Consider the following 24973-nt stretch of genomic DNA (forward strand, 5'->3'; position numbering starts at 1 on the left):
GCTTATGGGTGGCAACTGAGTTTCATTTAATCTCTTTATAACATCATTTGAAATATATATATTAATATGGCATATGAATTTATAGGCAAAATCAATTATATTATTATGTGTATATACTCCTCCCGTTAGTAACACGCTAATGTATCACAGTTTCAGAGAAATGCACCCTAGAGAAAATGTTGCTATTCTTCATGGAAAAAATCCATGAATAACATTATGCAAAAATTAATTTATGATAAATGATTTAAATCTAGAACTCAGAATAGCTTATTTAAATGCCATCAGAAAAGAACACCTCACCCGCAAAAAGGAGTCTAGGGATCCATTCTCCATATATTCCACCACAATCATTACTGGTCTGCCTGCAAAAAGAGCCAGAGAACACACAAGGATTAGAGCAATTACAGAAAGATGTGCTGCAGTTAGAGATCTCCAGCTGTGGCCGCTAAATTATTTGTGTTTTATTAATAGGAACTTCATTTTCCAACATGCTTCCACAGAAGTCTTAATATTATACATGGGCTTTTCTCCATTTTTTGTAGCATTATTTCCATTGAGTTCATAAAAGGAACACGAATTACAAAGGAATTAAACATTTCCTTTTCTAAAGCTCTGCCATCACTTGTGTAGGTTATGTTCTCTTTGTCCTAAGCTTTTCCTTGAAAGACCATCAACAAGCAAAAGTGAGGCTTTACACAGGGCAGCCTCAGTCCAACTTCTTGAAACATTAGACCGGGCATTTCTGTAATATTCCTAAGGCAAAGCAGAGGGGAGACATTTATAAATTCTCTTTAGGAAATTATAAACCATCAGTCATAGTCTGCTTATAAGGGCTTCTAAGTGGAAAACTGTCATCAGATTGATGGATGCTGGCTGCAAAGTGGGTGGGCTCTGCAATAGTTCTTGATCATGGCTCCATTGGACATAGATTAGATCAACATAACAATGGTGGCAGGACATGAAAAATAAGTAACTCTGATTTTGTAGTCTAGTAAGAAGCTAAAATCCGAAGCTGAACATCATTTATTTCTTCTTTATCATATCTATTTGCAACTGTTACAGTTCCCAATACCTCTATTAGGTAGAATATTTGGCATAAATAACTTAGATTTGTTTCAAAGAGAAGAATCTATTTGTTCTGCCAAATTGCTCAAGCTTAAAAGATAAACTCATTTCAGATGAAGGGGGAGTGATATTTACCTGAAATAAATATGTATGACACATTTACTTTTTACTCTGTATTTCTTGCTTCTCATTGAAATTTTTAGCAATTGAATCTGCACAGCGCACAGAGGTTTTCCCTCATGAGTACAAAAGAGATCTGGAAAGAAATTATGTGTACCAATGATGGAAATATTAGATCTCATATTGTAATTCATGTCCCTTTTATGAACTCAAAGCCTTATGGGTTAAAAGGGTGACTGTAACAAATTAGTACAATGTCTACAAATGCTAGATTTTACATTTGAATCTATATTTTAAAGAAAGATGTGCTAAAGGTTAAAAGTAGTAATAAAACTTCAAATATATCATGCATAGTATTAGAATCCAAAGAAATTTTCCATTTTGGTGGATTTCCATAATATTCCTCAAAGTCATTAATTTCACCCAAATACAGATACAGAACTTTATCAGAAAATACTGAGGTCAAATGAACTGTTGGCACAATTGTAGCAAGGATCTAGAAGATCCAGATTTTAAACCTGACAGGATGTCTTTTATTTGGCTATTGGATTTAGAGAGCTTGGAAACAGAAGCCTGAAACAAACACTTGGTTAGCAAGATAGGGACAATACAAGATCATTTTTTATGATTAAATATGAAAATTCTGAAACCCATATTCCAGTATCAATTATTATGGATCATGGAAGTTAAGAGGAAAAACTGGGTTGCTACAGTGACTGCCTGAGTTAGTTCACCTGCCCAGGGTCACATCTTTTTAATCTACCTCGACCATTGCTGCCAGAGAAACATATTTAGTTTAAAAAAATATATATATATGTTATATATACACATATATACACATATACATATGTATATATAATTAGTACACATATATATATAAAACATACACATACAAATACAAAAATATATATATAAAATGTATACATACACATACAAAAATCCTCTCCCTAAGAATGTCAGTCTTGATACAACAAAAAGAGCTTGCAAGCACTTCCCTTGTATTGATACAAATTATTATTAGACCTATTACACAAATAAGAAAAATTGGGGTTAGAAAATTAAAGTTCTTGTCCAGAGTCCAACAGCTGGTAAGTGGCAGCATCAGGCAGAGTGTTTCAGAGCTTAAGCTCTTAGCTTTTCTGCCACAGGGGCCTCTCAGACACAATTTATAGATCAAAGCTGTAAGGTTCATCCTTCCATGCTGGACCTCATCTCTCCTAACTAGCCCTACCATCTCCTGTTCCTAGCTTCATTATCATCTATACTGGTTCAGTTCCGTCTCCTCTGCTTTTCCTTTTGCTATCCCCTGCCAGGACTATCTACCGATTTGCTTCTCTTCCTAATCTCATTCCACATGTCCCTAGAACTTACATACTGTACCTCCTCCTTGAAAGTCCCCCATAGTGATATTTCCTATAGTGGCATTCTCGTCACATTTATTGTCTACATTATAAAATGTTGTGCCTGGCTCTAGGTTAGGTTGTTTTTCTCCCTTCACTTCCCACAGATGCTATGTATCCCCACTCACTAGGTTTCTCAAAGCCACATCCTGTAAAACTGAGCAGAGTAGGAGTTTTATTTATAGTAACAGGTAGATTTTTCTCAACAATTTTCTTAATTCCTCAGAGAGTAACACCAAAGTATTTGAGTAAGGTTCTAATCTATGTGAATACCAAGTACATTGAAATTAGTTCTAGCTGTAACTCCTTGGGAGATACTTTATGCAGCCTTGAAATTCATCAATGACAAGTTTCATCTTCTCATTAAAGATAATAAAGAGTCAAAAGAAGACTCCCCCAGTTTCTTGTGAATTAGAACTTTCACACCTGAGCTTGGCATCTTTTGTATTTTGTGCAGTAACATCGATTTAGAGCTGCTATTATTAAACTAAGGAGCTGTTTTATTAGAATACTGCTGGCATCTAACCTGTAATTTGTTTCCTAGTGGTTTTCTATAGGGAGGTTAGCTACACTGTGAAGATTACAAGAAACTATACAGTCTATGATCACATTTTATAATAAAAAAAAGATAAGTATGAGGGAAATTATGAAAGGATAGTATTCAAATATATGATTAGGTGACAGAAGTCTATTGGTAAACAGTAATTTGTTTTATTTTCAAATATGTAAAAATTATATAATACATTATTGCTATTGGAAAATATATTTGGAGGTGATTAATTCTCTTTTTATATTTTCAAAATATTTCAGCTTTTCTTCTCACTTTTTAAAAAAAATTTTACACAGTTTCCCAAAGACCTCATGTCACAGAATTAACTCAGTATTTGCACTGTATTGAAGTCAGTGGATAGACTCCAAGATTCTTGAATGTTAGTCAAGTGTCAAAATCCCTAGACCTTTTTTAGAAGCCTTATCAGTTTGCTTTAAGAGATTTTGAAAAGCACTTCTATAAGTCACACAAAAAGTAAATTCCTTTCATTTCCCTTCAAAAAATAGCCCAGAAATGTTTATGTATATCTTAAATTGCATTCCCATTCCCAATCAAACCCTTGGAAGAAATCTCTTACTTATATCCAGAACACAATGAATCACAAAATCTCAGATCATCTTTTTCTGTTACAGAGAAAAATTATTTTCTTTAATTGGGACTTCAGTGGACTATTGACTAATTTTTTTTTCTTCCTTATTTACAGGTGCCCAATACTTGAGATGATTTTGAAACTTGGGGAGAATATTTTGCAAGTGAAATAGTATTTTTGTTTGTTTGTTTGCCTCAAGAACATTTGTGAAAGAAGAGGATTATAGGGGAAATTTAACATTTTCATAAAAGTAATGAGTTTTTGCTGGATGTAGTATTTTGTATCAGCTTAGCCATTTCTAAACAAATCTCAGTGACCTCCAAACTCTATTACAGATTTAAATAGATTCTAGTTTATTTAACATTATATCATGTCTATATTTTATCTACAATTTGTGGTGATAACTTGGCTTGATGGGTTGCTTGTATTTCCCCCCCCCCCCCAGTTGCAATTCTGGATTTTTGGAGCCAGTTATTTTTAACCTATTTCTACCGCCCCCATTTCTGATGTAGGGATAGTGAATTATAGTTATAATTTCGAATGGATTTAAGAATAAATAATTTTCTTATCCCTCTAAGGCATTCATATGGATGACATAAATTTGAACAAAATTACAATATAGGAAATAACTATTTATTCACAAGATAAGTCCTAAAATTGGGGGATGATTTTCCCCTTATACTGTTGCCTGGTCATTATCAGATTGTGTCCCAAAGGAATCTTATGCTCAGGTGAATTCAAATCAAATCTTTTAACATTTCCTCTGAACTTTTTTCCCCTCCTATATTCCTGTCAGGGTTAAAACATCACCATCTATCTAGTTTGAAATCTTACTCTAATATTGGACTTCTCACTTTATCAAACCCTGTTAGTCCATAAATTATTAAATGATGCTGATTCTATATAAAATTATTGCTGCCTATATCCTGCTTTTGCTTTTACTTCCTTCACTTATTACAAAATCAGTTACTGGTTATACTTTCTAATGCTTATATAATCATTATTTCAAACATTTAGTGATGCATCAAACATTTGTTTAATGTCTACTATATATCAAGTACTCCTCTGGTTTCCAAAGACTCATCCTTAATTGGGGTGCCTTGGTGGCTCAGTTGGTTAAGTGTCTGATTCTTGATTTTGGCTCAGGTCATGATCTCAGGGTCATGAGACGGAACCCTGCATCATGCTCCTGCTCAGTGTGGAGTCTGCTTAAGATTCTCTCCCTCTCCTCCCTCTGCCTGTCCCCCCTCACATGTATGTGTGTGGTCTCTTTCTCTCTAAAACAAAACAAAACAAAACAAAACAAAACAAACAAAACAAAACAAAACAAATCCTCAATCAGTACAAGATCCTTGCTTCATGAAGTGTATAGTGGAAAGGGGAACAGAAATAGGTAAACAGTCAATTAACATAAATGGCTAAGCCCTCATCTCCTTCTTTAAAAACCCATTTTATTGGGGCACCTGGGTGGCTCAGTGGGTTAAGGCCTCTACCTTCAGCTTGGATCATCTCTGGATCCTGGGATCGAGCCCTGGGTTGGGCTCTCTGCTCAGCAGGGAGCCTGCTTCCTTCTCTCTCTCTCTGCCTGCCTCTCTGCCTACTTGTGATCTGTCAAATAAATAAATAAAATTAAAAAAAAAAAAACCATTTTACTTACTGTTTTCTTTGCTGTAGGATTAAAGTTTAAAGGGCGTGGCAATAAATTCCTTCACAGTTTCTCCTCTACCTTTGTTCTCGTGTCATTTTTACCTCCCTCTAGTCCTGTATTTCCTGTTTTTCAAATCCTCATAATTCATGAAGTATGACTTGACTTATACCTCCCTCTCTTCCCTGGAAGACTTCCTTCTCATTGTAAAATCATATACTTAAAAAGGAAAATGTAGAGCTTAAATACTGTCTCCATGGTCAATTCGATGAACACTTTCTCTTTTAGGAAGACCTGGCTGTTTGCTTTCTCCTCCCTTTACATCTTAATCAAACTACTATATGACACACTTACGGCATGGTATTGGTGTTTCTGTGGAGGTGTCTGCTGCCCCTTCTAAAATGCCCTGGACGTCAGGAATTGTGCATAGTTCTCAGCAAATTCACTGTTGAGCAGAGAACTAAGCACAGAATAGGTACTAAATTTCATTTTTTTAATGGAATTCCAGAAGGAATACACACATAAAGATATTCCCTGTGACGACCAAGAAAAGAGTTACTGAAATAACAGAACGGCAAATCAAGAAATCCTAAATTCTTTGCCTTGTATAATATATAGATTTGGAGACAAAGGAAACTTCAAATTTTAGTCTTGCTGCCTATTACATGATCTTGGGCAAGTTATTTTTGCTCTCTCAGTTTTTGCATTTATAAAATGAGGATAATATTATCTACTACATATGGTTTTCAAAGAGTTAGATGAAAAAAATGTATAGTTTTCACAGTGTCTGGCAATCGTTGGCACTTAAAAATGTTGGTATACACTTACTTTCCTTCCTTTTTGAGCACAATTATCTGTTTCTTCTTCCTTTAAAAAAAATTAACATATAATGTATTATTTGCCCTAGGGGGGGTCTGTAAATTCACAGGTCTGTGAATAATCAGACTTACACATTTCATAGCAATGTGTAGCCAAAAATAGTTTTATAAAAATGGATCATTTCCATATTTTATTGTAGCTTGGTACTGAGACAAAAAATTCTTTTATATCCTATGGCAAAGTAAAAATGACCACTAGTTACACATTTTATGTAATACAGTAAATTCCCAGTTTTAGCACTGAAATTCTCATATCTCAGGACAATTTGAATGTTTGGTTACCTTATCCTTTGTGTGCCTGAATCAGCACAGTGCAATTAGAAGTTGTATTAAAGTCAGATAATGTGACATTGAAGACTTTTCCACTTTGGTTAAGTGACCTTTCATAGCTCACTTATGTTACTGCCTATCTCCTTATTCATATGTATATGTATACATATGAATAATAATAACACTTCCTCCATTGTGTGATATGTGAGAGTAAAAGAGATGATGTGTTTAAAACAGAGAATAGTACTTTACACTAAATACCAAATCACCCAATAACAGCTTAAAGAATGAATGAATGAATAAATAGCAAATATCACATCTTACCTTACTGGCTAGATACTGAATTGTAATCTAAGAAGTGGCTTTCCTAGTTAAAAAGACTCATAACTGAAAATGACTATGATCAGTATATTTAGGAGCTTCTTTGATGGTCTCAAAGGTCTATTTAAATCCTATACACCTGATTCCACTCATATGTGAAACGTGTAAGAAATAGCACAGAAGACCACAGGGGAAGGAAGGGAAAACTGAATGGGAAGAAATCAGAAAGGGAGACAAACTCTGAGAGACTCTGGACTCCAGGAAACAAACTGAGGGCTATGGAGGGGAGATGAGTGGGGGAATGAGGTAACTGGGTGATGGATATTAAGAAGGGCACATGCTGCCATGAGTCTTGGGTGTTATATGCAAAAAATGAATCTTTGAACACTACATCCAAAACTAATGATGTACTATGTGTTGGCTAACTGAACATAATAAAAAAGAATCCTATACACCTGAAATTGACAGGTTTGAAGTTGCTTTATAGAGCAAGATGGTTTCTCCTAGAGTAGAGTAACATAATCAAAATAGGCATTTTCTTATTTTAAATGACAAGCTATCACATACAGTTTCTGGGGAATAGCTAGTATAGGAAATAGATTCTTACTCCTATCTAACAAGCTATGCTGCATCTTCTGTACTCTACATATTTATTTATATCTATAACAATATGTTTCATGGTTAATTTGCAATTTATTTTATTTTTTAATTTTTAAAAGATTTTATTTATTTATTTGACAGAGAGAGAGAGTGTATACAAGCAGGGATAATGGGAGAGGGAGAAGCAGGCTCCCCACTGAGCAGGGAGCCCAAATGGGGGGTCGCTCCCAGGGCCCTGAGATCATGACCTGAGCTGAAGGCAGATGCTTGACTGAGCCACCCAGGCACCCCTGGAATTGATTTTAACTTTAACACTATTTGAAATTTGTTCCATGCTTTGTCTTAATTTCTTTATTTTGTTTTTAAAACTTAGATGTGATCTAAATGCTCTGAGAGAAATGATGAAGAATAAATTACTTTATCCAATGACAAAACAGCTGAGCAGAAATTAGGAGGAAGGATTGCATTTATGAAAACTGTGGCATTTCTTAATCTAGATTTGTTTTAGAGTAAATGAAAGGTATGAGGCTAAAAAAATGAAATATAATTCTCCTGCCAGTTCCAGAGAGCAGTGGCATACCATCTGCATCAATTAACTTCAGTAATATTCAGTACTATCCTTTCTACAGAAAATTACCATATGGGCAAAAAGACTTCTTAATTAGAAGTGTCTTGTTGACAATAAAAGTTATTGCCAAAGATGTCTAATGTTAGATTTTGTTTCCACTATAAGACACTAACCATACTGCAAAATTTTAATAACATATGCATTTTTAAGAACGACTTTCTTGATTTTGTACTGTATCCATATTTACAAAAATATTATAATGACAATTATTAAATTAAAAGTATATGTTTTGAGATTATCTGATTTTTACTTTTTTTTGTTTTCAACCATTTTGAAAGAATTGGTTATACAATAATCAATTATTATGTGAACAATTATTTACCATTAGGTAGCAATGGACGAAATATATTAGACCATTCTTGTAACTTGAAATACTGTGTAATATACAAGTTCAAAACCAAATTAAACCAGGAGTGCCTGGGGGGCTCAGTCAGTTAAGCATCTGACTGTTGGTTTTGGCTCAGGTCATGATCTCATGGGTCATCAGATCCAGCTCTGAGTCGGGCTCCATGCTCAGTGGGGAGTCTTCTTGAAGATTCTCTCCCTCTCCCTCTGCACTTCCCTCTGTTCTCTCTTTCTCTAAAATAAATCTAAAAAAGTAAAATAAAATAAATCTATGAGTCATGCTGCCTTTGTTATTTTCTGTGAAAATCTTCTGTGTAGATGATTTAACAATAGATACTATTTCTAAATCAGCATATATGTAATAACTAATTTTTAAAAAATAAGTTTTTCAATCTGCCAGGTTCTGTTCTAAGAGTTTTACATGTGTTAACTCATTTAATCTTCATACTCTTATGGTGGATATAATTACTAGTTCAATTTAACAGCTTAAATTACAGATGCACAGAGAGTTTAACTTGTCCAAGAATGCACAGTGAGCAACTGGCAGAGCCAAGGTTTGAAGGCAGGAGATGTGGTTCCAGAATCTGAATGCTTAACCATCTTCTTATACCCCCAAATGATACTTGCATCTTCATTAGTAATTTGGAGACATAAAGTAATACCCTAAATTTCTGTGGCTCATCTTAACAATCCTGGAAAGTTATTATGGACTGGGCACTGTGCTGTTCCTAAAGATGTTTTATTCTTGAGAAGTTCTATGATTTTAAAGCCTTGTAAAGCAATATAATATTCTAAATAAAGAGGAAATACATGTTAGGAAACTTGCTGGCAAAATCTTTAGATTTTGCTTTCTCCATTCTCACACATCAATTTATGATAATGATTCTGAGGTTCCTTTACAAGAAATGTTTTAAGAGAGACTCTTGAAGCTTTTGAGAGAAAATATCATATTTTACAGCACTGTTTCAAATGCTATTCTTCATTTCTGGCTTCAGAAGTGTTTTATGGTTACATAACCAATCAAATATTCAGTTTTTTGGCCTTTTGTATCATTCACTAATCAAAATAAAACACAAAATTTAAAAATAAAGCAAATGTTTGGAGAGGATATATTTAATACTAACTATATAAGTTATTTATGGTGATATTTTAATTATAATGGAGAAAACATCTATGATATAAGTTAAACTACCAATTAGTTTCCTTTTTTCCCTCGTAGGAAAGTTACTAATTATTTTTGAGTCTTTTCTTCAATTTTTTAAAGGGGCTTAATAAAAAAAAAGAAAGAAAGAAAGTTCAGTTTTGCTAATTACACTTTCTTTAAGACCTCTGTGAACAAAACTAGGAAAAGCCAACATTGTGCCACTAGGCAACTTCTACCAAGCTTTGTCCTACAAGTCACAAGAATGAATGCTGAGATGTGATATGTTTTATAACAGGGTTTGGTCTATTCCCACTTATTTATGTTCTTAAGAGGCCCAGCAGCCCATGAGGGCATGCACGTGGCCCTGTGGGAAAGGAAAAGACATTTGAGCCACTCGATTGCTTATCAGGTTTCCAATTAAGGTAAACACACACAGACACAACAATTCCCACCAACACAAAGATTAAATACTGGTTCAGCTGTATAAAGTTTTTAAAAAAATTTTCTTTTGTGAAAAGAAAATGATTCTGGGATAAATCTTTTGAAAGTGTTGACAGTTTCTTTGAATAGCATCAAAAATACACAATTTGTAATAAGAAAACATGAAGATCTCTGGAGAGTAGATATATATTCTCAACTGAGAATTTAAACAGCCATATAAAGAAGGTCCGGATTTTTAGTTGCAAACTTCTTCAAATGATATTAAGAAAAAGCAACCTTTATGCTATCAAGAATACATAGCTAAGGTCAAAAGCTAGAAGTATTTAAAGAATCTGAAAATAATGAAAAATACAAGTAATGAAGAAGTAAAAAAGAACTAGTAAAATATTTGGATATCACTTAAAGTTTCTTTTAATAATTTTCATGTCTTCTGGAAGAAAAAGAATAGAAATTCTCTTTGTAAATATTCAAGAATTTGATATCAAGTGCATCCTGCAGCTCTGTTTTTTAAAATTTTTCTTTTAAATGCACTCTCAATCCTTTATGTCAACTAAGCACAACCTTATGTAAAAAAAATTGAGTTTTTAAGAACCTGAGATCCTTCATTTATGGACTTCAAGAGGTCCAGAGGCCTCTTGAAATTGTATGTAAATATTTATATATGATCATATGTCAATTTTCTTGGTGAAGAGTCTGTTATTTTTGGCCAAGAAACAAAGTACAATCCATTAGGAATCTGAGTCCATGACCCATACTACAACATCAGGAATCCGTAAGAGTCCTTAAACTCATAAACTTCAATAGGTTAAAGTTTTTATAAACTGACTTTTTCTTGAAAGTTGGAATTATATCTTCAATTTTGTGTATGCTTCCATCCTGACTTTTCTTATTTCAAGTGGTATCTTCAAGTTGTCTTCCTTAAGCTTTAAATTATTTTCTGATCTTTTGCATATTTCTCCTCAGGTAAGCCAAAGAACCACACTCTTTAGAAACAATGACTTCAAGCAATAGAGGAAGCAGACTGAATGCAACTTTGCATTAACTGGCCAGCTCCTCTCACACAGGTTTTGGAAACTATCAGTATATTCCAAAAGGTGTTTTTAAATAATCCTCTAATATAGCAATAACAGTGTGAAAATATTTTAAAGGGGTTGTTTATTGGTGTATGACTAGAAATACAATCACTTACGTCACCTTCCTTGTGCTTCTGTTGGCTGGGTGTGGTCTCTCCTCTATCATTTTATCAGTGACCCTCTCTTCTCTATGCCACTTCTCAGTCCTGAACTAGAGTAATGTTGGTCTTCTGCCCACTCCTGCCCCAGATTCCCCATCCTAGTTTTTCTAATAGCTTAGTTCTAGTTCTGCAGAGTTTCCTTCTAAAGCATGCGGATACATAGACTTTCAAGGAGGAGAGTTCTCTAGGGAGAATTGAACAAATGAGTATTGATTAGGGCCTATTGGGTCCTATTTGGAATCACACAAATGGAAAGGAATAAAGTAAGCAGGACTTAGGAATCCAAATGAGAGGTTTTTCTTTTTTTAACAGTAATTCACTTTGAATCGTTTATTCAGGATTTTACTTTGCACATTTATTCCAGTTTTTCCTATACCTTTTATAATTAGTTTTTGGTTTAAGTAGGTGATTGCAAACACTCATTAACACACACCTCACTCAGGGTAATTGACAACATTCTCAACTGTAGAAATGTATAAAATATCAACCCTTTAATTAAAGAGATTATTTTTCCCCTTGAAGATCTCGTACTTAAAAAGTAAACCACCATCTCTTAACCTTTATGTACATTGACTGCAACAACATTTTGTTAAAGATAAAATAAGGCCAATTGTTGTTTATACTACATAAAAATATAAAAAGAATAATCATCCTCAGAAGAACTATAACCAAAGTATAGAAATTATTTTGTTAGACATGATTAACTTTGAAATGTCAAATTATGGATCTCAAGCAAAGTTACTGACCTTTTTTAGAATGCCTAATCATATAAAAAAATGAAATGGTTTACTTTGATTTTACTGAACCATGGTTTGATTGTATTTAAAAGTTATATACTTTTCAACTATTCATTTCCCTTAGTACACTGAGTTAATGCCAATTTTCCTAAACTTATAGTCAAACTATGGCAAACTAAGTTTGCCACTTAGTCTTATATATTTGTGTTACTGCTTTTCCACAGTCCTCTATATGCATCAAAATCTGATAATATTATATTCTTAGATCTGAGATTCTCTGCAGCTTTAACCTTATCATTCCTAGCATTTCTACCTTTTAAACTATATGCCTTCTGAATAAGAAAAATTTTTGCCTGAATTATAGCGCATGTAATATTTGCCCTGACTCCATATCAGATAGGATTTCATATGAAATATGGAAAGGAAAATATTGATAATCATGGCTAATAGATTTTGAAGACATTTTAATATTGGCTCAGCTCTGTAAGTCCTTTGCTATAAAAATGGTCTAGTTGGATCTGTTATCAGTTTATAGAAAACTGGATTGTGTATTCATTTCCTGCTAATCAGGGGACACTCGTGAAGATATGAAAATGTCTGGCTATTTGAGGATAAGGCTCATCCAAATCTTTTTTTCAAATGTTAAAAAAAATCATTATTTATTAGCTTTATTAATTATATATTTGATTTCATTTAATTGCAATTTAATTGCAAATCTGGTGTTTGAGACCCAATGTTAAGACTTCTCTTGTTATCTGATTCAGTGTAAGTGGAAAGGAAGTCTCACGTGATTGATTTACTCCATCTTTGCCATTTAATTTGACCCCAACACATGGAATGCAATGGAGAGAAGCTCAGGTAAAGAAGTCAAAAGAGGTGTTTTATATATAGCATTGTATTTAAAGCACAGGTACACAAAACTATGATGGTGTTTCAGAAGAATAGTCCTTCCACAACTGAAGAGCTTCCAAGATTAACCACAAAGGAAGTATTAGGGAAATCTTGGACATTGATTTCTATCAGAATTTATCTGTTTCTAAATCCCACATGCTGCCTGTTTCCTTTGTTTTCTCTTTCACAGACTTTGATTATAATTGACAAATCATTTAGTTTGAAGTATATGTTTGAGTTTGGTCTTGATCATACAAATATATTATAATTATATATATATATATATATATATATATATATATATATATATATATATATATGTCTCCCATAACTGACAGAAAACTGCTAGAAAAATGTAACTTAGAATTTTGTTGATCTAATCGTACCCATCTAGGATGATATTTTCTGACTAATTACTAGGTAGTGAATATGCCTTTATATTTTTTATGCCTTTATATTTTACTAATAAGTCTAATTTTTAAGATACATTGTAATATTTGGATCTTAGTTTAAATTTAAGGTGCTACATGATGTTAGATACTTAATGCTGTGCAGTGACAGAAAAGACTGAATCAGTAAACTTCCATGTATTACCCCATCATTATAACTGCATAATTTTATCTCCCAATGACTTTATTATGCTGCTTTTATTTGTATATGGTATGTGAAATGAAATTGCCAAAAAGATAAAGGGTTTGGGTAGAAGCAGAATCTGTCATAAGATAAGCTACAAGTCTAAGACCCTATGTGTAATCAGTACTCTGTGGCATATAAAAATGTTCTATCCCACTTTCAGATACAGTGTGGCTACAGAATTAAGTCAAAGAAATAACTAGATGGAGCCAAGAAGAAAACTTATTACCATTTTAGAATATATGCCTGATTACATATTTAGAAGAAGGACATCGTTCTTTTCAGGGAGGTAGAATTTGATTTGAGCAGGGAAGAATACAGAAGGGAAGATTTTGATTTAAAAAATATAATAGCAGTTACATAATTCTATCTTCTCTTCTAGCTTCCCTCCTCTCTTATCTCCCCTACCCCTCCTCTCTTCTCTCCTGTGACTTTCCTTACTTTGTTGGGTAACTTCTATATGAAAGGCATTGCATTCAATGCATGACTATACTTGCTATTCAATTTTTAGCCAATTACTTTCTGGTATCCTTCTCTGTTTGGAACTAAGAATAAAAACTCTTTATTATGACCTTTCTAAAAAATAGTAAGGACATATAAACAGTATAAACAATTGACAATGGTTACATAATTTTACCAACTTCAGGCTTATCTGTTTTCTGGACCTCATGAGTCAATGATGCACTCATTATTGCAGTAAGTGTAAAATTTACTATAAAAACATTGCTTCTTGATAGCACAGTATGACATGAATTTGAAGAAACTATTTTACACAAGATAGCATCACATATTTCATTTAAATTTGATTAAGATAAGTTACTGGGAATTAAATGAGCCCCGTCATTAGAATAGGTTTTTGTGATTCCTTGAACGACATAGCTAATGTCTTTTGACCCTTGAAGTACTGTGAAATATAGTCAATTGGGAGAAAGCAAATTAACTGGTGCCCCACGGACATCAACCTCTGGCTAACTATTTAAAATACCATGGTACAGGTCATGGGAGGAACTGCTTTTTTGATGATGTCCTAAACCTGAAGGGTTATGAATTCTTCTATTAGATAGCAAAGAAATACTTTTTAAAAATATAAAAGAATAAACACTTCTCGTGATTACAGATTCATGCCTCTTTACACAAAATCATAAAGGAAATTCTTGGGAAATAAGCTCTAGATAAATGGAAGAGGATAAAAATTACCTTTGAAATTGTAGCCGTCATTACTGAAAAGTGCCAGAGGAAGTGTACAGGGATCACTTATCAAAGTGATATAAGCTAGGAAAAGTGAGTTGAGTTAATTTCAGTTTGAGGGAACAGGAACAAGTTTAGATCTATAAATTTTTTATGAGGCAATTTTGTTACACCTGATTTGTATGTAAGTCATGGAAACTGAACTGAGTTTTCTCTCCTATGAAAGCTGGAGGCAAATTTGGCTTAAAGCCAAGAAGAATAGAGTGCTAGAGTATTCTTTCTGATCTCTCTCTAGAAAGTTGTTTTCTGTGTATGTGTTATAGAAACATCACCTTTCTTCTATCTTTCTCAGTGGCTAAATGACAAGGGTTATTTATTTATTTATTTACCAGTGATGCTGAATAATTCAAGTCACTCCTGAACTTCGTAATGTCATTTCTGCCAAACGTACCTAAATCCACCATGATTTGTCAGTAAGAGTTAAGAATTAAGCCATTAAACTACAAATCATCCAATCACTACAAAATTCCAATCACTGATATATTAATAATATATGTGAAAACTGCCTTTTTATATTTGCAGGTAACTCTGAGAGCTTAGCATATATGGATTTTATTTCTAGTCTTTTGTATCAACACCACCATCACCACCAACAGTAAGAATGCAACATTTCTGTGCAATTGATAGTTTCATTTCTAAAGAGGAAAAAAGTAGCACTCATTAGAATTAAAATTGCTAATTTTTAATTCACATAACTTTGGTTCCTACCTATCAGTGGCTTTGTTTGCCACAAAGCCTCAAACCATTATCAATCTGTAATTATTCAATGATAAAACCAAATTAAATCAAAGCGTATTTATAGTTTGTTATTTTGTATGTTGTAATTTAATAGACAAGGATAATTGAAAAACAACAGAAAAATGTAAGCATAATAATCTTAGGCTTTGTCAGTATAATTGTGTCAAGAAAAGCAAGAAATGTGCATGTTGGAATTTTGTTTTTATTGGATTTCCAAGTGTCTTCAATTGTTCCCAGTATTGGTTGGATGGGCCAGACCCTCCTGAATACATTGGTGTCATTACTATAATTTGTGGCATAATTATTAATTGTGATAAAAAACAAGAATTAAGATAGATAAAACTCCAAGAATCAATATCCTAATTCTATTTTGCTAAGACACATATGAAATACAAAGCAGGTTTGTGTCCTTTATACAGAAGAAGAAGGCAGCTGGATATCTTAAAAATGAGAGGAGAGAAACAATTTGTGACTCAAATACTACCATGGATAATCTGAAAGTGATTTAGTAAACTTTGAAATTGCACTTTAAAGTGCTCAATTTCTATATTTTGTTTCTCTGATTAATAAAATATAGCTTTGGTCAGATTGACATTTTCAGGGGAAACTGAGTATTAATTTTCTTTTTCAAAAGGTTCTTCCAAATTTGCTACATTTTGGGCATTTCTTCCAATAATTTCTCTTTAGTGAAATGAAATTTTAATTAAATCTCTATAAGCTCATCCAAATATGGACTTACTCTTTCTATTAATAATGTTATTTTTAATTCTCTTTGCTAGCCAGTTCCAAGTGGCAAAATAGGTCAAATTTATCTTTATTTTTATTCCTGATTTATGAAATTTGGGATTTAAAGCTCTAGTTCTTATTCATGTAAAAATCATTCTAGAAGAAGTCCCAGCATTATGCTAGTTGGGTGTTCAGGTTACAGATTTTTCTTCCACTTCCTTTCACAACTTCTGAAGCATTAGGTATCATAAATGTGATCCCTGCAGTAGAGAAAAGTCACTCCCATTTACTTTCAACAATATAGAAATATTTATTTTTGTCTTATGGATCTTTCAATTGTGAGCACACTTCTATTGAGGTATATGGTGGCAGAAAACTTCACCTGAAATACCTACCAGCAGGAATCCTGGGGGGCAGAGATCCTCCCCCTGGCACTGGATGCGGGGCCTGGATGCTATTTAAAAACCCTGCCCTCAGGAAGCTGGGGCAAAACGTCTCCACCCCAATGGCCGGGAAGGATCCTTTCAAGAGATAAAAATGGACATTAATCAAAACCTTCTTTGTGGAGAAGCTGTTGATCATTTAAGTGGGGGAAAAAAACACCTATGATTAATAAAGACATCAAACTTTAAAAGAAGTGATAAAATGAAAAGGGATAGAATGCATTTTTATTCATAAACCTTAAAAAACCCACCTAGTTTCTGAAAAGAAAGCTACTCTAAACTACTTACAATCACACATGGTTTAAAAGAATGCTAAGATAAAATTTCCAAACCCCCATTTGACAAAGTGGATATAAATAAGTCATTGAAGTTGTCTATTTGCAGAATGCACACCCAGGGTTACAGAAGACAGCCACAGCAGGATGAGACATCGAAGGTGCATGGAAGGAACAGTGCCTTGTTTAGGTATGTCAGCAGTAGTGCGTTTTTGAAATAGTGGCAAGGAACTCAATATACACAATTCTTAATTTGTTATACTTTTCGGGAGAAGACAGAGTTTGCAAAGGTGGAACCAGATGCTTTTTCACTTTCAAGAGGGCTATTATAAAGCAAAACAAAACAAAAAACCCCAAAAAACAAAACGAAAAACAATCAAACAAAAAAAAACAACGATAACAACAAAAAACAAAAAGTAAACTACTTGGAAGTTTATCCATAAGATTATATCATGAATTGTAGAATAAAAGACTGTCAGAGCTGGAAAGGACATCAGAGATCATTCAGGTCCTCATTTTACAGAGCAGCAAACTGAGGCATGGGAAGGGAGAGGGCTGCCGGTGAGCTGGCGGACTCATAGCACAAAAATCTTTCCACTATAGATTAAAAATAAATAATGAGCCGCTTCACATTTGGAAGACTGCTATTCTCTGAATGTGAATTAGAAACCCCGCAGTTTGGAATAATAGCATTACAATTTGGTGTCTCAATGACCTGAAAGATACTAAAGTCATTCAGAAGAAAATTTAATACACAAGCACTGTCAGTGCATGGCCCGCACTGGTAATTGATATGGTATATCCAAGTTTAATCACAATAATACCCTACAAGCAAGTTACACTGATGGTGGTAAGGCACCCATATCCTTCGGGGCCTCTGAAACCCCAACCAGGACCAGCAGTTTCTGGATAAGTAGACTGGGGGAATCAATCCTCCCATGCTCAGTTTTAACAAGTCCTGAATTTTCGAAGAGACTTCATTCTGTTCCTTGACACAAATTTTGCTCCTACAATATGTTAAAATTGACAGCCTCTTTGGACTTGGGCTAGGATTAAACAGACCTGGTATACCTATCACTCTTTATACAAGTTGCTTCTCTGGAGAAACTCGTAGCTAAAGAAAAGCCAGCATTTCTCAGATCTTTAGAGATGTTTTATGAGTGAGGCCTGCCCATTGTACATTGAATTAAAGAAAGCATAGAAAGGAAATCATTTACTGTAAATAAATCCATTTTGTTGTTGATTTATGAGGCTTTAGTATAAAGGCCCAGAGGAGTTTGGGTCCCTTAAGCATTACGAGATGTGGCTATAGTGCCAAGTTGTAGGCCACAGAATGTTCTGAGGTAACTTTTGGTGAACAGTGACTCTAATTTCTACTACATGAGGGTATAGATCATTGAGCAAAAGTGTGCCCTCATTTACACATGTCCCACATTGCAATATTTCAACATTCTGGGAAAATGCCCATCGCCAAGAAGCATCACTGAATACCAGGTAGAGATAATTACATATTTATACTTCATTCTTAAAGTTATAAAGTGGGACACCTGGGTGGCTCAGTGGGTTAAGCCTCTGCCTTCGGCTCAGGTCATGATCTCAGGGTCCTGGGATCGAGCCCCACATCGGCTCTCTGCTCAGCAGGGAGCCTGCTTTGCCCTCTCTCTCTGCCTGCCTCTCTGCCTACTTGTGATCTCTCTTTGTCAAATACATACATAAAAATCTAAAAAAATAAAGTTACAAAAATAATGGTGATTTTGTTTCAGTGAAAAGAATTATATAAGAAATTCGTATTATATTATAGGCTGTTTCAAACAGAAATACTCCAATTCTAGCTGATTATGGATTTATTGAAGCCAAGTAACAGGAAGCTGGGTTAAAGAATCCTAGATTGTAAAGGAAAAGAATAACATAATCATGTACAGGAAAGACAAAGGAATATAAATATAATTATCATAAAAGAAATTGGAAGGAAAAAAGCATGTAGAGCAGACTTTAAATAATGTTAATATGCTTCACATTTAGAGATTTTTGTCTTTATATTTGCTATTTTAACCATATTACTTGAAACTGTTAACTAAGAAAAGATATCCATTATTTTAACTTCTTGAAACAAAATAAAAATATTATATTATTGCTATGATTACACTGATTGCTATTTTTGTGGTTGTGACAGCTTGTCATATTTAATAATAGCTTTCATTTTCTTAAACTTGCTGCATCATTCATTATAGCTGTGTTATGTTTCTTTACTGCAGGTTAAAAGATCTTTCATTTATTGTGGCATCTCTTCCTTAAGGAACTGTCATTTTTTATATACATATATGAAACAAACAACCAGAAAAGCAGGTGTACATGAATACATATTCAGTTGAAATATCATATTACGTGCTAATAACGTCTTATCATTTTTCTCCTTAGGGTCAGTCATGTCAGTAGAGATTGCATGAAACACTACAGCTCTGTTTTCACAATTCAATAATGAAGCTGAACTTATTCTTTGTTATAATTCTCTTATCTCGTAATCTACAAGAAATTAAGTTCAGGAACCTTTTGGGATTGGATATGAAATAATTTTAGTCTGGTTTGTTGTATTGCTTACACTGCTGTCTTTGGCTGTTTTTATTTTATTTTTTTAAATAAGTAATTGTAACACAGAAAAAAGAGAGACACACAAGCCAAGATACAGACTCTTTTTTTAAAAAAGATTTTATTTATTTATTTGACAGAGAAAGAGATCACAAGTAGGCAGAGAGGCAGCAGAGAGAGAGAGGAGGAAGCAGGCTCCCCAGCCTCAATGTGGGGCTAGCTCCCAGGATCCTGAGATTATGACCTGAGCCAAAGGCAGAGGCTTAACCCACTGAGCCACCCAGGCACCCCAAGAAACAGACTCTTAACTACAGCGAACAAACTGATGGCTATCAGACAGGAGGTGGGTGGGGGGATGGGAGAAATAGGTGATGGCAATTAAGGAGGGCACTTGCTCTGATGAGAACCTGGGTGTTGTATGGAAGCGCTGAATCACTATATTGTACATCTGAAACTAATATTACACTGTACTGGAATTAAACATGGAAACAACAAACTAAATAAGCAAGTATTGAACTTATTTATATTATAGCAAAAGAATAAACAACAGCTATTATCTGTAGCAGGATAAATGTAGATGTATTGTTTTTAGTTGCATTCAGTAGTCTGAGTTATGTGTCAGATAAAGTAGACTTTTGATGAGAATATTCCTCCCTTTCATTACAAGTTTGAAAATATAAGATGTGTCACTTCACATATGCTTTACTAATCTCAAATAAAGAGTTTCCAGTTTGTTAGTGGTCATGAGTAAGTGGGTTAAAGAAATACCGTAATAGTACCATGCTGTCTTGATGATGACAGCTTTGTAATAGAGCCTGAAGTCCGGAATTGTGATGCCACCAACGTTGGCTTTCTTTTTCAATATCCCTTTGGCAAAACAAACTGAGGGTTGCCGGGGGCAGGGGGTTTGGGAGAAGGGGGTGGGATTATGGACATTGGGGAGGGTATGTGATTTGGTGAGTGCTGTGAAGTGTGTAAACCTGGTGATTCACAGACCTGTACCCCTGGGGATAAAAATATATGTTTATCAAAAATAAAAAATTAAAAAAAAAAAAAGAAATACCGTAATAGGATATTAGCATTATATTGTCTCTAATATAGAGTTGCCAGATAATTGGGCATCCTATATTTTCATTTGCTAAATCTGAAACCCTACTCCAATATAATTTCAAACACTTTTGATTTTAAGACTCACTAAAGACACTATTAACTACTGGTATAAGGTAAATTAACATAAAGTCACTGGCTGCAGGTTATCTGTCCTTCCGTAGTTCAGTGGTCATTGATATCCCTTAGGTAGTACTGCAAATTATGACTAAGGGAAGACATATTTTTGGGGTGAGGGTTAGGATGTATGCTAAAGGCATTATAATAACTGGTATACATACCCCCTTCACAAAGGAGAATTTCTCTCAAAATGATAGCAGCACCACTGAGAAACACTGTATGAGAGCAAAGCATCAAAAAAAAAAAAAAAAAAATTGGTTGCTATTGACCGTGATGTAAAAAAAAGCATAGGTTGACATGATTGGCCTGAGTTTTGACATCTGATTTGATCAGTTAATAGAGGATTTTGATTATCTAGATTATTTGAAAGTAATCTGGTCTGTAGAGTTGCCAGTTTTCAGAGTTAAAATAAGATATATTTAACACTTAAACTCGATGAAACAAAATCTCATTTTCATTGATTTGCAGGAATCTCTTTGAAATAACTTTACCTTGGAAATTAGATCTTTAGAATTTGTATAACAAAATGACTATGACTTTGGATTCTTCATGCCTTAATTTCCTCATATATAAAATGAAAATAACAATTCACCCTACCTAATAATACTAATGTAAGGATTAAATAAAGTAAATAATCATAAATATAAGACATTATTATCAGATGGTCCCAATTTTTTTTTTTTTTTAATAGGGAGAGCAAAGCAGGGCGGGGGGCAGAGTGAGAGAAAGAATCTTAAGAAAGCTCCATGCCCAGTATAGAATCTGATGTGGGGCTTGATCTCATCACCCTAATATCATAATCTGAATTGAAATCAAGACACTTAACAGACTAAGCCACCCACAGGGCCCCAAAGTCCTAATGCTTTAAGAAAAGAAACCTCCTTTTTTTTTTTTTTTTTTTTTTTTTAAAGGTTGTGTTTGAGAGAGAAAGAGAGCATGAAAGGTGAGAGGTCAGAGAGAGAAGCAGACTCCCTGCTGAGCAAGGAGCCCGATGTGGGACTTGATCCCGAGACTCCAGGATCATGATCTGAGCCAAAGGCAGTTGCTTAATCAACTGAGCCACCTAGGTGCCCAAAAGAAACCTCTTTGGGTGAGAAATTAAGGTAGACTGATTAAATTTTTCTAATGCAGAACTACCTGCCTCCCCCACATACATAGATTAAAAACCTAACAGAAGAAATCTCTTCTTTGAAGATTACATATCAATAATTTAACTTTGCTTGAAAAGTTTAATAAAGGCAATATCCCTATAATGGGGATTTTTTGAGACGTGATTCATTTAAATTGTCTCCATTTGGTTTTATTTTTGCAGATATCCAATTTGATCTATGTGTAGACAAAGAATATCTAGATTCAGTTAAAAGCAAAACATTTATAATTGTAAACTTAGTATTCTAAGTATTCACATGCACACATGTGACTCAAATAAATTATAAATAAAATATACTCATAATATTCCCTGTGGAGGATGCTCAAACATTTTCATTGTTAGAGGCGTGTAATCAGAGAATTTTGGACAATGCTCATTTAAGCAATAAAACAGTAAGAGAAATCCTACTAAAGACTTTATGAAGTAAAACAGTTACTTCAAGAGCTGAACAATTAGGGCAGGGCCTTGATTTCATCTGGCCCAGGGCAGTGAACCTAGAATTCATGCTGCTCCTTACACAGTGGTTCTCAACCTTGGATATACATCAGAAAATAGGTATTCAAGGTCCAAGCAAACACATAGGACACAAAATAGAAAATCTATGTCTTCTACTCTTAAAAAGAATTGTCAACTATAATGTGAAATGCCAGGATGATCTAATCTGACATGAAAAGAGATCACAAAATGTTCTAAATATATAGCATCTTATGTATATTTTGTGTGTATGGTATGATTATTATTTGAAATCAAGTATCAAAATAAGCTGAACTTGTAATCGGATACTAAATTGATACATCTTACACTGTTAGTATATAAAATGAATATTATTTCAAAATATTTAAATTTTATTCCTTTTATATTTTGTCTTAGAATAAATATAAAAGCATAACACAGTAAAACAGAAAATATATATGACTTATAAGTAAATTAATATTCAGAGTAGAGTTTGGATTCAAACATGATTACTGACAGGGGCATGACTACAATTTTGGAGAGCTAAGAATTGAGTATATATGCATTCAGAATAGAGATCCTTTCCTCAGTCTTAAGAATTCTGTATTCAGTTCTTAATGGGCACACAGTAGCTATTCCATGGCTGTGTGGTTAGGATTAATGATGGTACCTCTGAGTTATAGTAGGAATAACTTCAAAGTTTAATGATAACATAGTCTGTGAAACCAAATGCTATGTCAAGGTCTGTTTTCCCTGAGGAATGCTCACTTCAGAACCTTCCAAGATTCTCTGCTCTCTATTTATAGAAATGTCTCCCTATCTATCATCTATCTATCGATCTATCTATCAATCAATTTCACTTGTCCTTTGTCAGTGTGTTTCCCTCTACTCCGTGTGTATCTCGTGTTCTCTTTCCTGTGTGCTTCTCTTCTATTTCTGCTACAATAAATTACAGGTTACACATTCTTTCCTACACGGAGGGAAGTGAAAGAAAATAAGCCTGTTGTTTGAACACATGCTTCCTAATTTTTTGTGATATGGATGAAGCCTCAGACTCTGAGTTACATCACCACTGAAGGAAGACTAGCAACAGTAAGAAGAGCCATTGTCATGTAAGGTATTAAAAGAATGCATTCTTCTTCCATAGAAACCTTTGTTTAGGTCTCTTTATTTAATAACACATGGTCTAGGAAATACTAAGCTGCTGTGCCTAGTTTAGTAGAGAAAAGATTCCTGCTGTATCCTGATTCATGAGGTGAGCTGGCTGGGACCCCAGCATAGGCTGCTCTAACTTGATCAGAAGCTACACAGGGTAGGGTTTCAATAATGGCCAGTTGAATAAATGGTTTGAAAAAACGATCAAATGAGAAGTGACAAATTGCTCCTTAGGCAAATATCTTACTAGGATCTAAGGAAGTACTCAGACTACTCAATTGCTTCCTAGGCCTATAGTAACTTTCTAATGACTAGATGAGGGATAATTTTCAATTAGGCTTACCATGTGAAAGAGAACCATTACATTCATAAATAACTCATAGACTTAGTCATTTGTTCAGCAAGTATTTATTGAAGCACCTGTTGTTGTTGTTGTTGTTGTTTTAACTTGGCACTATAACACACGTTTCTGGTACAAAAGGAGGAAATCAATTTTTGAGAGGATACTATTATTTTCAGGAAATGATTCTTTCCCCTACCCCCCGGGAAATGATTCTAACTAAGTTAAACCAAAGTTATACCTACAGACTTTTTTTCAATTTCCTAAATGATTATAAATGGAAATATGCCTTCAATTATATTAGTATTTTCTTGTTTAGCTAACTACACAGCTAATCTCCATGAAGATTCTTCAGCACCAAATACAATTAAAGATCATGCAACCATTACTGTTTTGTTTTGACTTTTTTTTTTAATCCTTCAGGTCACTGCAATATGAATTTTACAGATTTCTCATCCTGCTGTTGTTCAATAGGTCACAATAAAAGTATTGAAGCAAAAAGGGCAGTTTCATGGCTAGATTTTTATGAGTTATTTCTGCAGTGTTTTTAAAAATAAATTTTCAGCTTTTCCTGAGTTATTTTTAAACTTGTAGGATATGTATGACGAAATTATGGTTGCTGTAATTTTATAAAACTATAGTATTAACAAAGAGAAGATATTTTGAAGCTGATCAAAATAAGACATTTATTAAAAATGCATTTTAATTTGTATTTAAATAGACATTGACTTTTTATTTATTTACTGTTTTAAAGATTTTATTTACTTGACAGAGAGAAAGAGAGAAAGAGCACAAGCAAGTGGAGCAATAAGCAGAGGGAGAAGCAGACTCCCCACGGAGCAGGAAGCCTAATGATGCAAGGCTCAATCATAAGACCCTGGGATCATGAACTGAGCTGAAGGCAGATGATTAACTGACTGAGCCACCCAAGCACCCTGACTTTTTAAAAACAAATATTTTAAATGTCTGAGTTTTCTCATCTGTAAAATAATAAGCTTGGACCAGAACTTCCCTTAATTTCCTTTAGTTCTAAAAGTCTATTTATGTAATTTTTATTTCATTTGTTATATTGAATTAAGCTTGTATTTATCCCATATATGGATTATGTCCAGTGGTCTTACCTATGCTTTTATGTCGTAGG

General features: G+C 33.9%; 1 protein-coding gene across 2 annotated transcripts in view; it reads right to left on the reverse strand.

Moving 5' to 3' along the window:
* EPHA6 (EPH receptor A6) overlaps positions 1 to 24973 on the reverse strand; it is an 876957-nt gene that overhangs the window by 129430 nt on the left and 722554 nt on the right. For both annotated transcript variants that reach the window (XM_059392124.1, XM_059392125.1), the window contains 2 exons: positions 16599 to 16724; positions 301 to 362 (listed from right to left, as the gene is read on the reverse strand). In XM_059392124.1, coding sequence (XP_059248107.1) covers positions 301 to 362; positions 16599 to 16724 — 188 coding nt within the window. The remainder of the gene's footprint in view (positions 1 to 300; positions 363 to 16598; positions 16725 to 24973) is intronic.

The sequence above is a fragment of the Mustela nigripes genome, chromosome 2 (genome assembly GCF_022355385.1).
Source record: "Mustela nigripes isolate SB6536 chromosome 2, MUSNIG.SB6536, whole genome shotgun sequence".
NCBI classification, from domain to species: Eukaryota; Metazoa; Chordata; class Mammalia; order Carnivora; family Mustelidae; genus Mustela; species Mustela nigripes.